General features: G+C 33.9%; 2 protein-coding genes across 2 annotated transcripts; one reads left to right on the forward strand and one right to left on the reverse strand.

Annotated features, from left to right (window-relative positions):
- Window positions 1-26: 26 nt before the first annotated feature.
- Window positions 27-2,519, reverse strand: LOC132058323 (putative fatty acyl-CoA reductase 7). Its single transcript, XM_059450865.1, has 4 exons — window positions 2,432-2,519; window positions 1,745-1,937; window positions 1,069-1,230; window positions 27-205 (listed from the first exon to the last, which is right to left on the reverse strand). Exons 1-4 carry the CDS (start codon window positions 2,517-2,519, stop codon window positions 184-186), a joined length of 465 nt encoding a protein of 154 aa, XP_059306848.1. The 3' UTR covers window positions 27-183.
- A 5,561-nt stretch (window positions 2,520-8,080) lies between these two features.
- On the forward strand, window positions 8,081-11,006 carry LOC132056592 (F-box protein At4g00755-like). Its single transcript, XM_059448870.1, is given in 6 exon segments — window positions 8,081-8,473; window positions 9,132-9,545; window positions 9,622-9,800; window positions 10,170-10,288; window positions 10,663-10,770; window positions 10,772-11,006. Coding segments are annotated over 6 exon segments (1,002 nt in total). The 5' UTR covers window positions 8,081-8,346; the 3' UTR covers window positions 10,827-11,006.
- The last annotated feature ends 2,454 nt before the right edge of the window (window positions 11,007-13,460 follow it).

Here is a 13,460-nt window from a genome sequence, read left to right on the forward strand (position 1 = left end):
CCACTTTGATGATTTTCCCATCTCTGTTGATCCATGGATTTTTGGTGAAGTAATTAAACAAGAACAATCGAATATCTGAAGATTTTAGGGGATTTCTTCTAGAAGAACTGATGTGATATATAAATCCTTGAGAAGAATTATATTGATTTCCAATATGTGCTATAATTGCTGCAACGATTGCATTCACCACCGTATCTCCTGGAATCTGTAATTAAAGAGGTGAAAAGGGTAAAAATATTTTCCTTATAATTTAGCAAAGAGTTTAAGTTATATATATCAACACACGATAAATATATTTTTTACACTATCAAGTCACCCAAAGGATATTTATAAGCAAGCCTTTTAAAATTTTTGGCATTTATAATCTTACAATATGACATGTTACTTGTTACAATACGTAAAAATGACCCGGTAGTGTAAACATTCTTTACACTAACAGTGCATATAACTTAAGATATTCCGTTCTTTTTCTTGGGAGATATGTACTCGCTTCGTTCTAATTTATATAACATAATTTGAATAGGCACAGATTTGTTGAACAAAAAATAATGATTTTGTAAGTTATGATCTTAAAATGCCAACACATTTGTGCGGCTATAAAAAATTTTAAACATGTGTCTTAAACATGTCATGATCTTAGTGCGGCTATAAAAAACTCTCATTAAGAATAAAAGAAGAAGTGTCAAGTTAACTATTTTCAAATATAAGAATATTAGTTTTATTGTAAAACAGATCAATAAAAAAAAAAATCATATAAAATGAAACTGATAGTACCATAAATTGAACTTAGTATATAGAGAGCACATACCGCGTAATGTAAGAATTTGGGTCACCGAAGGTGAAATTCAATATTCCTTTACCATATGCCAAAATAAAGAATCCATTGTTCTGCAATTGAAAATATATGAGGGACATGAGTCACATCTCTAAATGCTGTGCTTTATTTCACTTATCATGATCTCAAGAATTTGAGTAACACTAGTTGTCCAATTAGTGATGGTCGTAATAAAAAAGGATGATTTCACAAATATGTATTTTGGAATTTATAAATTTTTGTGATTCTCTTACTTCACTCCTTCAATCCATCCTGGAAATGGCTCTTTATAAGTGCTAGTGATAATTGTTGGACGTATTATAGCAAGTTGTATATTCTCCTTATAGTGACCTAAAAGCATCTCTCCCATTGCTTTTGTGAAGGAATATGTGTTTGGCCATCCATGCATAGTTGCCCTAAAAGATCAACCTAAGCCATGTTAATGTAATAAAAACAATTGGTATGACTTTGTTGCATCAATAAAAAGATGAGTTTAACGTTTTTTATGCTGACATTGTAAAAGAATATTTATATTATTAGATTCACCTAAAAGATAATTATATATGTAGCCGTCCATAATAAGTGAAATTAAAAACTTAGAAAATAAGATATGTAATTAACATGCTAAAATAGGCTAAAATACAATTAGAAATCTAGCTCAGTGCACGAAGCATCCCGCATTCACACGTAGGATCTGGAGAAGAGTCGTACCCCAAAGAGGATGTAATTTATAGGTAGCCTACCCTGACACAAATATCAATGGTTGATTCCACTGCTCAAACCGACAAAGACAACTTTTATCATTGCTCCAATGTTAATTAGACTACAATAATAATGCATTTTTCTTTCAATATCAATATATATAACTTAAATCATAAAAACTTCTATATATATTATTTAAAAAATTCTATGAGTTGAGACTTTGCTAACCTTTGAATGCCTAGATCTCTCATGGCCATTGTTACTTCCTTTGTTGTCAAGTTTTGAGCTTCAATTTCCTTGAGTTTGTCCTCTATCACTTTCCTCTCCACATCAATGTCTAATTTTGTGTCTTTGTTGAGTGTCTCACCCAAACTGAATGATTTCTCTGGTATTACTCCTTCCCCTTCTCCACAAACATATGCTACGGCAAAGATTATTATAAGACAAGTTCTTCAAGAAATCTTGACAATAATAATTTATACTTTGTTTGTCTCAATTTATGCAGTCGTGTTTGATTGAACACGGAGTTTAAGAAAGAAATAAAAACTTTTAAAACATGTGGTCAAAAACAAGTGATAGCAGTTGTGTGGCCGTAAATCATCACGTTAAAGGCAAAGTGAGAAATTTAAAATTAAATATTTCTAATTAAGGAAGAATTACATTCAATGGCGGAGACAAAATTTCTATCAAGAGGATTCAACATCTGCGTATACAATGTGTTTCCGGCTAAGGGGGTTCGAATATTTCGGGCCCCAAGCTCCGCAGCTCATGATATTATTTTTTGAATAAACTAGAAGGCAAAGTATTGCCACATAAAATGGGTCGGAGAGAGTACATTAAAAGAGAATCACATATTTTTGTTTCAAAAATAAATAACATAATTAAGGACCCTTATGAAGATCTTTAAAAACTGACCAGTGGATACATGAGCAATAATGTTCACATTTTCACATCTTTTAGCAAACTTGAGGACGTTAAGGGCACCTAGGACATTGATATTCATGGCTAGGGGTGTACAAAGTAAACCGATAAACCGCACCAAACCGATAAACCGAGTCAAACCGAGAAAAAAAACCCGACTAGTGGTTTAGTTTGACTTGGTTTGGTGTTGGAAAAAACAAACCCGACCATAATTGGTTTGGTTTGATTTGGTTTGGTTTTAGCTAAAAAAGTCAAACCGAACAAACCAACCCGACATTACATGTATTCAATTTTTAAAATATTTTATACATAAAAATATTTATTTGTAATGTAATTTATAAATATTTCTTAATTTTTTTCATAGTTTTTCATCTATTATCATATTATTCAAGCTTGAACTTAGGATTTTGAATGTGAATAAGTTTTATATCCTATGGATGTTAGTAACTCATATAAAGTCCAAACCAAAACCAACTCAACACTAACACTAACAAAAGAATTTCAATTTACCCATAGAAATGACAATAATGTTGGATATCTATTCTTTAGTTTTGCATAATTGGTTTAGAGAGTGAAAATACAGAACTTAAGTTTTTTTTTTCTTGTCATGTAATTAATACTTATTAGCCGTACTTATTTTAGCATGACTTAGTACTTTTAGATTATGGTCATTTTCTTTATGGCTTATTAATTAGCAATATTTATTTTAACCGATTTTATTATCTTTTGTTGAATATTTTAATACAATGTCATCACTCTTCTCACATTTTGTGTTATTTTCTTATGAAACACCTTAATTACATAGTTGTATCTTACTAGGACTAAAGAAATATTTGACGTAAAAGTTATATGTTTTGTATCAAGATTATTCCCAAAAAAAAAAACCCGAATAACCCGAGGTTGAAAAACCCGAATTTTATTGGTTTGGTTTGGTGTATAAATTTAAAAACCCGACGCAATTGGTTTGGTTTGGTGTTTAAGAAATCCGAACCAACCCGGTCCATGTACACCCCTACCTGTCACTATATTCACGCGATACACACGTGCAACACACGTACACTTAACACTAGTAATAATAATAATCTGGTGGTCTACAATGATGAGAAGATGGAAAATTTATACTATAATATTTTTCATTGTATCGGCTTCGTGAATCTCGCACATTACACTTGTTACAGGAAAAAAATAGTGGCCATTGAATATGATAAGCTGAAATATTTGGATATCTCAAGATTTGGCCGTGTTGAAAAGTAGATGGTCGAGAATGGTGTTACTTAAATTATTGATCAAGAACAAGAAAACAACTTATCGATGAAAGCGATTCGGACCGATTACGTTGCAAATTGTTTAGCCCAGAAAAATAGAAAGACAAGAGGTACGACACGGGAGGGATGCAAATCAGCTCGTATTGCCTTGCACGAGCCAATTCTCACGTGCGCGAGGCCACTCCCTTTTGCTAGCTCTTTACTAGCCTAATAATACACAATTCAATATAAAGAGAAAGATGCTTCTTTCTACCACCAATGTGGGAGAAAGTGTATTTCACATAAGACAAGAATGACTAAAAGAAAAGGGACCCATAAGAATAAAGAGTGGAAAGAGAATTTCTTTATTCTTTGCATTACTAATAGCTTTATTTCCACCAAATGGTCCGGGTACTTTGGTCCTTGCAAATATATCCTTCCAAAGCACGGGTGCCCGGTGTGTTCATATCGGATTCGGAACAGAGTCCTCGGGAGGTTAAAGGGCTAGGCTGTCTGATCGGGGTTCATTATGAGTTCCTCCTTCGCTTGCTACGTGTCTGATTAAATAGTCTTCGCTCATGTTTACCCCGAAATACGGGTAACAATTAGATTTGTAAGTGGTGAATAGAATATGTGGATGAATTGTTAATATGTGGTAACCATATATATATATATATATGGATGTGATATAACGCGAGCTGAGGTAGGTTTTGTAAGATAATAACAATCATGAACTGAAAGGACAAGCTAATCAACGTGTAGAATGAGCTTTGATTTAGTGGAACTACTCAGATCCGGACCAAAATACTTGAGAAGATCTTTTTAATATATGCTGATTACAATGTTGTGGAATGAGAAAAAGCCAACCCCCAAAAGGAAAGAGTTGCCCTCTATTTATAGGTAATCCTTTATGGGCCCTTTAGTACAATGTTAAAAAGCCTTTCTAAAAACCCTAAAATGGATAAGGCCCGGCCCGTATGCCCTCCGACACCGTCTTGTTATCGTTGAATAATGAGAACGGTTTGGTGATGCGTGGCAGTACCATTACTGATTGTCCGGACCGAAAATCAGATAAGCTTAGTCGGGGTCGGATCTGTTGTGTCCGGTAAACACCCTCGATGTTGAGGCAAGGTTGATCGTGCTCGTGCCCCTTCGGCCTATCTCTTACTCCGTTCATATCGGACACAATTTGGTTCGATTTTAACCGTATACAGCTCCGACATTATTTATAATCAATATATTTTTTGAAAAATGATATTTTTAACATACCCAGCATTTATACACGTGTTATGTCCTCGGATATATAATTCACACTTGTTTACCTTAATGGTTTATGATAATGTGATTCAATTATTTGTACTATTTCTTATACGCCTTTTTACATTAATATCAATCATTACTTGCGACACTTAATATTGAACTGAGTTGAAAGTAAAACTTTAATTAGAGGACGTCGACACGTGATTCATTTAGAGGAAATGGGTGGTTATTGACAGTAAAATATTGAGAAGATGGCCAAAGAGCTCCCAAGGTTTGACCGAAATTCCAACTACACACCTTACCTTTGCGGGGGTCTTATTATCCCCTGAAAATTTTAAAAGTGAAATTATTACACCCTTAAAAAGCCACACCCACATATATGTTCTTAGGTGAAGAACACGCGCTTGACAAGTGTAAAATTTCAATTTTTTTTATTTATTATTCTATATTTTTAATTTCTTTCTTTTATCTTCCTCATGTCTCCTTCTTACCACTGAATAACAGTGGTTCAGTGGCCAAGCATGAAGCAATAGGAGTCACTTTTTTTTTTTTTTTTTTGCCATTAATGTGACTTTATTCGACCGTCGGAGGGAATCGACAATAATTCGACCATTGTCAATGCAAAAACCATTCTACATTTCTTATACTAGCAAATAAGCTCATGGATGTCAAATTTACATTGCAAGGCCAATTATGACATGCCAGAGAATTTGGTTGACGAATACGGCGGTCGATGGTGCTCTATTTTCGGTAGTTAGAGCTTCTGTTTTTCTGTTGATTAAAAGTGGTGGTGCTATGGAGGCTCTAAAGGGTGGCGTTAATGGTGGAAACAATGGATGTTTTAGGGTGGTGAATGCTCTGTGAAGAATAAAATTCCGATGGCGACACAACTAGCCGACTGTAGTGACCAAGTAGAGGGAGTCCACTGGAACTATGGCAACACATCTGATGGTGGTGCTACAATGGCCACCGTCGGAGCAATGCCGTAGCAACACCGAAACGACAAGATCCACTGCAAAAATACAAGCCCGATTAAAAAAGTTGCCGGAAAAAACAAAACTCAGCCAGATCTGAAAAGGTTGGCCAGATCTGAAAGCATTTTTTCCAACATTTGTATTTATAAAAATAGAAAAAGGCGAGAGAAAATAAAGAAGAGAGAGAAAGGTGGCAATGGTCGTGGTCGCCGGCCGGCTTGCTGGTGGTCAGCTCTAGCGGCAGCAATAAGAGGGAGAGAAAAGAACAAAAAATACATATATTTATTAAAGGATATGCAGCCCCCTAAACTTACCCTTTTTTTTCATTTTGGCACCTCAACTAAGTGTTGTTCCCATTGAACCCCTGAACTTGGCCTCAAGTGTGTCAATTAAACACAATCCAACTTACATAATATATATGGTGAGTTTCATTTTCTTTAGCCTTGCGCGTGAATATCAATCGCATCTTACATGAAAAATTCAACCAATTAACCCCCCCCCCCCCCTCCAACACACACACACACCACCCCCACGCATTTTAATTATACACATCATTAAAATATGTGTATAACGAACCAAGCAATTCGGCCAACCAGGAATTGAAGACCAGGCTTTTAAGATTGATTTTGAAGCTTTTTTGGAATTCTGGAATAACATAATAGGATCTGGTGTTGCTTAATATTTTTGGCTTCTTATTTTTCAGTTTTCAGTTTTAATTTTCAATTTTGATTTCTTATTTTCCAGTTTTGTTATTTGATTGGTCTAAGTGTTGCTTCTTCACTTGTATAACACAGTAGCACACTTCTTCCCATCTGATGTGTATAATTAAAATGGGTGTGGTGTTTTAATCAGTTGAAATTTCCACGAAGGATGCGATTGACATTCACGCGCAAGGCTAAAGAAAATGAAACTCATCATAGATATTATTATGTAAGTTGGATTGTATTTGATAGACACACTTGAGGCCAAGTTCAGAGATTCAATAGAAACAACAACACTGTGTGTGTGTGTGTGTGTGTGTGTCTTGAAAATGGAAAAAGAGATAAGTTGTGTGTGTGTGATGTGCATATACGCATTAAGCCTTTATTAAAAGAAATATTAAAAATAATGTTTTTTTGTCTCTCACTCTCTCAAAGAGAGTGAATGCACTCTCCTCGCCACGAGGGAGCAATATATTCCACTTTTAAACAGTTCAAGGGGTAATAGGACCCCCGTATAGAATAGGTGTGTATTTGGTAATCTGGTCATACGTTAGGGGGTATTTGCCCATTTTCTCTAAAATATTATATCCGCATAGGTATTTGTGAAAAAGTCCCAATAATATTAATTTGTTATTTTTTCATATAATTTTCTTAATTACCACATAAAATAAAGATATTTTATTTTCTTCTTCTTCTTCTTCTTCTTCTTCTTCTTATTATTATTATTATATTATTATTATTATTATTACTACTATACTACTTATATATAACATATTAAATAAAAAATATTTATTTAATAAGTTGAGAAAATATTTTGTGAGTTAACTTAGACTTTATATTTAGTCCCAAATTAATTTAATATTTAAATATAATTAAATTTGAATAAATCAAAATGTCATGAATTACATAAAATATAGGGATTAAGCAAATCATATTTTCATAATCTAACTTTATCATCTCTGTTCAAGGCCTTCACTCTGTACACGTGCACGACACAATGACACTGACCCCTCCAGTTAATACGTTAAAACTAAACTTTGTACTTTTCCTCGTGTATCTATCGTGTTATATCCTCTCTCTCTCTCCGCTCTGCTTCATAAAAACTGTTAGTGCTTATTTCTCTAAGGTATAATAATGGCATGGGAATCAAAAGTAATCTTAATTATTGCTCTTAATGGTGTGTGTTGACTTGGTATATACTACTACTCCTTTCAGTCTTTAATTAAGTACAGTACTTTTTTCTGTAGAATTAATTTAATTTTGTGGTTGTCGGTTGATGTATATGGTTTCCCATTATCAATTCCTTTCTCTTTCTCAGTTGCATTTTTCTCTCATTTGGGGTTTGTTTTGATCCTTTTTTTCCTTCTTGCAAAAGGTGAATTCCTTTCTTCACTCTTTTTGTACTTTTCTTGGTTTCAACATCCCCTTCTTTCTTTGTGTATAGGTTTCACTTTATGTTTTCTTTTAAGCTGTCTCACTTAATTCTAGGTCTTTATTGTCTTCTTTTTGTGTTTTTCTTTTTCTGACACAAGTATTTGTTTGAACCCCAACTGTCCTACGAGCCTGAGATTTCTATCTTTTTTGTATTTGAATATTAGAACTCAGAATCCAACCTTATGTTCTAGTACTTAAATTTGCTTATTTGTTTTTGTTTGTATTCAAATTATTTGATTTTAAGTTTGTGTTGTTGGGTTTGTTAGGTGACTGAAGGCCTTGATCGTTGAAAAGAAATGGAGGGATGTGGGGATTTTGTGCAATGGCTTTTACCAGACATGTCTATAAAGATCCTAACGTGTTTGGAGGACCCTTGTGATCTTATCCGGGCTTCTGCTGTTTCTAGTTCTTGGCGTCAATTCGGTAACCTATTTCATTGATACTACTTTGACGTTTCATAAGTTCATTTGTGCTACCTGTAGTTTTGTTAGTCTTAGTTTGGATAAAATCGAATAAGTTTGAAGGGTTGGTGACATGGCGATGCGATTTGTTATATACTTGTTGGGCAGCTGGATCATATATCTAACGATCACTCCATATTGTATACATGACCATGAGAAGGGTCTCCAATCTTTTTTAGATCCTTCTTAAGTGCATTCTTCACCAGTCTAGTTCTTTTGGATTTTGTCAGAACTTAGTAGGCGTTTGGCCTAGATTCCAAATATTTTTCACTTTATTTGGAATTTATGAAGTTGGAGTTGTGTTTGGTTATACTTTTTGCAAAGGAGAAAAGAGAGCACTTTATTTGAAATTTATGAAGATGGAGCACTTCTCTAAATTTGTAATCCAACTCCAAGTTGGATTTGGAAATTTTATAACTAAACTATGACTTTGAAATAAAGTGAAATAATTCTCAGGGCCAAACGGCTCCTTAGAGTTCCTCATGTTTACTCAGACGAAGACATCCTTGTATTCTGCTTGCTTTTATTTTAATCTCATAAATCATTCATTTAGGAGTAGTATGCAACTATGTGTTTTCTTATTGACTGCCTGTTATATCAGACAATCAATTCTTGTGCAGTGATTGGAAATGGCTTGTGTAAGCATCTCTGTTTAAGAAGATTTCCTGAAATATCAAGTGTTGCGAATATGATTGAAGTTGAAAACACGGTTGTACCAGTAGTATCTGACCCTGAAAGGTCTAGGGAGTGGTTATGTCTGGAGAGGGATCACAGATTTTATGCGTTTTTGACACAAGGCCTTTCCAACTCTATGACGGAAGAATGCTTAATAGATGCAATCCATGCATCAAGCACTGACAACTATCCTGAAGAAAGCATTCTGAACACGCTAACACCGGGTGATCGTATGGGGTGGAGGGCTTCATACTGGTCAAGTGGAGGACAAAATGATCCTGCAGTTCCTGAGACGCTAACATATAAATTAATCTCAAAGCTGTGCTTGATTTCAGAAATTCATGTACAACCATTTCAAGGTGGCACCTCAAGCTCTTATCTTCTGCTTATTTGTTTTTTGCTTCATTAACCAGAAACATTATGATTTTGTAACAGCGTATTTCCAGTTTGGCTTTCCCATTTATTCAGCAAAAGCTATGAGATTCAGGGTGGGACATCCTAATGTTAAAATAGATGTAGAAAGTGACAACGGACATGAATCAGCCGCTGCTCAAGGATCTTACCCTGAGAAGATCGTATGGACATATACCTCACCATCATTTCCCATGGCTCAGGTTAGAAACAGTAATGGTATTTTAATTTCCTTTATTCTTATAAGTTTTTAGCCCTGAAATGATCAACGGATACTCTAGGCTGACATTTTTTTTATTGGGAAAATAACTAGTTCCCAAGTCATAGTAGTGCAAGATTCTCCCTAACTAAGACTATTCCTGGTCTTATTTGTGTCGGAGCATCTATTTGTCGGTAGTGTACCACCCATTTAACACAGCTAGTAGGTGCTCATTGATGAACTAATCATCTTTTTTGCTGACGAAAGCGACCAATTTATAATCGATTTCAGTTGCAGTGAAGTTTTGGTTAAGATTTCTTCTTTTATGTATCTTGACTTTGTAACAGCTATGCTTTGCTTCATATGGGTACAGGAGAACATCTTGCATAAGTTTAAGCTGCCAGAACCTGCTCTTTGCATTGGCGGAATCCTACAAGTGGAGCTCTTAGGCAGAGTTCAAAGACAACAAATGGATGGTCTATATTATATATGGTCAGTTCCCCCTCTTTTGGTTTGTCGGCCTCGAAATTCTAAATGACTTTTATTTCCAGCTATTACTGCAGTCATATTCTACCGTATGGTTGTTTTATATCTGAATAAGCACATTGGTTTAAAAGGTTATGAGTATAATCTCAGGGCTTGGGGAGTTTCTAAGACAACTTTATTAATTGAGAAATTGAACCAAATAGCCACTGACCAAATAATAGCCAGCAAATGTATATTTTTTTATATTAACATATAATAGACATAAATAAACTTTTTTATACATAATAATGTATATTTTGGTATATTTGGCTAGCGAATGTAATAATTTCTAGCCTATGGCCAAATGTGTAACTTGTCCTTATTAATTTGCTTTTTTATAGTATATCGCACGTTCAAGTTGTTGGAAGACCACTCTTGCCTGCATTTGATGTGGAGATACTTGATGAAGCTGGGAAGTGCAGCCTGAAGTATCACCCAGAAGAAAGGTTGAGCCAGTCACAAACTTTCTGAAAGAGCATCAAGTAGTCCACCTTTCGTTAATTAGATTTTAGTGTACACAGCTATGCAGTAGGGCGGATTGGCGGTAACAGGTATTTATTAGAATCGTCAAGGTGCACACAGGCTAGTCGAGATATAAAACAACAAAAAGTAATTATGTAGCTTGCTTTCTATCCAGTCAACTACCACATTCTCCAAATGAATATTAGTTGTTTTAATTGCTTCATTCTTACTTAGCTACATCATTCATTGTATTGAGTCATACTCTTTAACTTGTAGCTAATACGCTATGCCTTGTATTCCTGTGGACACAAAATAGGATTTCTTGTATACTACACAAACCGTTGTTAGTTGTTACAATTACCTATTGCACCAAATTGGACAAGCCTATAGAGACATTAATGTTTTCTGACTCATTTCGTGGGATTATACTTATCTCCGATGATCATGACGGAAGGTCCTAAAAATAAGTATAAAAAGACAAAAGAGTCAGTACAAATATACGTAACCAAAATAATTTATGATATACTAGTTAAAATATAGAGATCTTCTGACTTCGATACAATTGACGTGGTATTTTGACCACAACCATTAAATTTTGTTCACCCCTGTCGTCGAGATGAAATACATAAGTAGACCCTAAAAACAATACATAAGTAGACCCTAAAAACAAACTGATTACTATAGTACGAAAAGTTGTTTTAACTTGGCCACCAATTCTAGAGAGGATCTCAATCCTTTTCGTCAAGATGATAATGAAGAGAAAAATAAAATGATAAATGAGAAGCAAAAGAATGAACGTTGCTTAAAATATACTCCTATATAATTAATTTCTTATAAGTTCTTCTCGAGAAAATTGGGATCGTTTAGTTGGCAGGATGGACTAGACAAGCATGTATGCCTCATGGGTTGGGACATTGTATGGAATCTATATATAATATAATATAATATAATATAAAGCTAAGCATAAACAAGGTGATGTGGCACCTCTCTTTGGCCAAGAAACACAATAATCTTTTTTCTCCTTTTTTTGGCATTTTGTTCTATTTTCTCATTTATGTGATATGTTAAAAAAGATTAAAAGTCATTTCATTAACTCTCTTAATTATGTTAATGTGATTAATGTGCATTAAACTCATTAGTAAAAGCAAAAAAACTTTACTCTCCCACGGCTGAGGAGTTATGTTTTGGAGATATATATGAACCTTCTCTTAGGGAAATATATGAGGAACAAAGTTAGAAGTACACTTTTACTAAAACTCTGAAGTGGCTTCTCTTGCAATAATATTTTTTTTCTTATGATGGTTAGGACCATTTCTTCGTCAAAATATATGAAGCTGAATTGTGAAAGGAGCTATATTAAGGTACGGAAATAATTTTTTTTTTTTTTGGGACAATTTAAATGACTGGTTTTAAATTCTTCATTTTATATTATTTTAAATTTCAGAAGTTCATAATTATTCAAAGAGGAGTTTGAGACTATGACATGATATGAAAATTAAGAAAATTTAGTTGAGTGAGATAGATTTTTTGATAAACAAGGTGGAGTGTATGTATTCAAGTTCAATCCGAACAGGCATAAGTTAGGTGGTGTGGCACCTCTCTTTGGTTAAGAAACATGTTTATCTTTGTTTTTTTTTGCTTTTATTTTTTATCATTTCTTTGATTTATTGTTGTAAGAAAGAAAGATAATGAAAATTTGTAAAGGAAAATGAATAGTTAGACAAACAGGAGTTTCTTTATCATGGTTTATTTGTCTTAAAATTCTATCGAGAATGGTAATCATTTGTCTTAAAGTTGTATTGAAAATGATAATTAATTATCTTATTCTTTGAATGAAAAAATTTCTCAGTGATAATGTTCCCTCCTACCCTGTAACTAAAGACCAACTATCAAAGATGGAAAAGTTTTACCATGTGCCTCACATGCCAAGTCATACTTGTGTGAGGCACTTCTTTATTTGACAAATGGACAAATTGGGTCCCACTTTCAAAGATTTCCTCTCTCCTCTGCCAAACTACACTTTTATCTTCTTTCTCCCATTCCTCCATTAATATGTTCTCAATTTTATTCTACTACACTGTAGTCACATGACCTACTAACTGGAACGACAAAAAATCCTCCACCAATGCCCAAATGCACTAGAAAAAAGCAAAAATAACTTAATGATATTTCCTTCAATATGGGTGACTAAAAATTTGGTAGATAGTGTCGTGTTACATCAAGAAAAGAAAGGAGAAAATTCATTGTTATTATCATTTTCAATTCTTATAACTAAAATGTTCTCATAAAAGTATCAAAGTCAAAACCCCATTGACCACTAAAATCGATTCAAAATCCACTGCTAAAGAAAAAAGCCTAGAACTGATTCAATCAGCTGCAAAAATCCCCCAAAAGGAATTTTCCAAAGTTAAACCTTTGAAATATGACACATTCTAATCCGTATTATAAAAAATGAAAAATTGCTCTAGATTTTTTTTCCGTAAAAAATAAATTGAACAAAATAGAGAAAAAAAATGAATCTGAAAGAGGAACAAAAAATAAAATAATGGTTGAATGAACGAGGAAGAAGATAAAAGAAGGGATAGAAAGAATGATGGGTATTTTACTGGAAAAAGAGAGACGAAGGAATTAGGGTAGTTTGGCAGAGGAAGTCTTTGAAAGTGGGACCCAGATTGTC

The sequence above is a fragment of the Lycium ferocissimum genome, chromosome 5 (genome assembly GCF_029784015.1).
Source record: "Lycium ferocissimum isolate CSIRO_LF1 chromosome 5, AGI_CSIRO_Lferr_CH_V1, whole genome shotgun sequence".
Lineage (NCBI taxonomy): Eukaryota > Viridiplantae > Streptophyta > Magnoliopsida > Solanales > Solanaceae > Lycium > Lycium ferocissimum.

Bases quoted from the DNA above. Each gene is read 5' to 3' on its own strand.
- LOC132058323 (XM_059450865.1), bottom strand. From the start codon at position 2,519: ATGAATATCAATGTCCTAGGTGCCCTTAACGTCCTCAAGTTTGCTAAA. The intron at 1,938-2,431 runs GTCAGTTTTTAA...TCTTTGCCGTAG, and splicing joins TATTGCTCATGTATCCACTG to CATATGTTTGTGGAGAAGGG. The intron at 206-1,068 runs GTAAGAGAATCA...CTTTAATTACAG, and splicing joins GGATGGATTGAAGGAGTGAA to ATTCCAGGAGATACGGTGGT.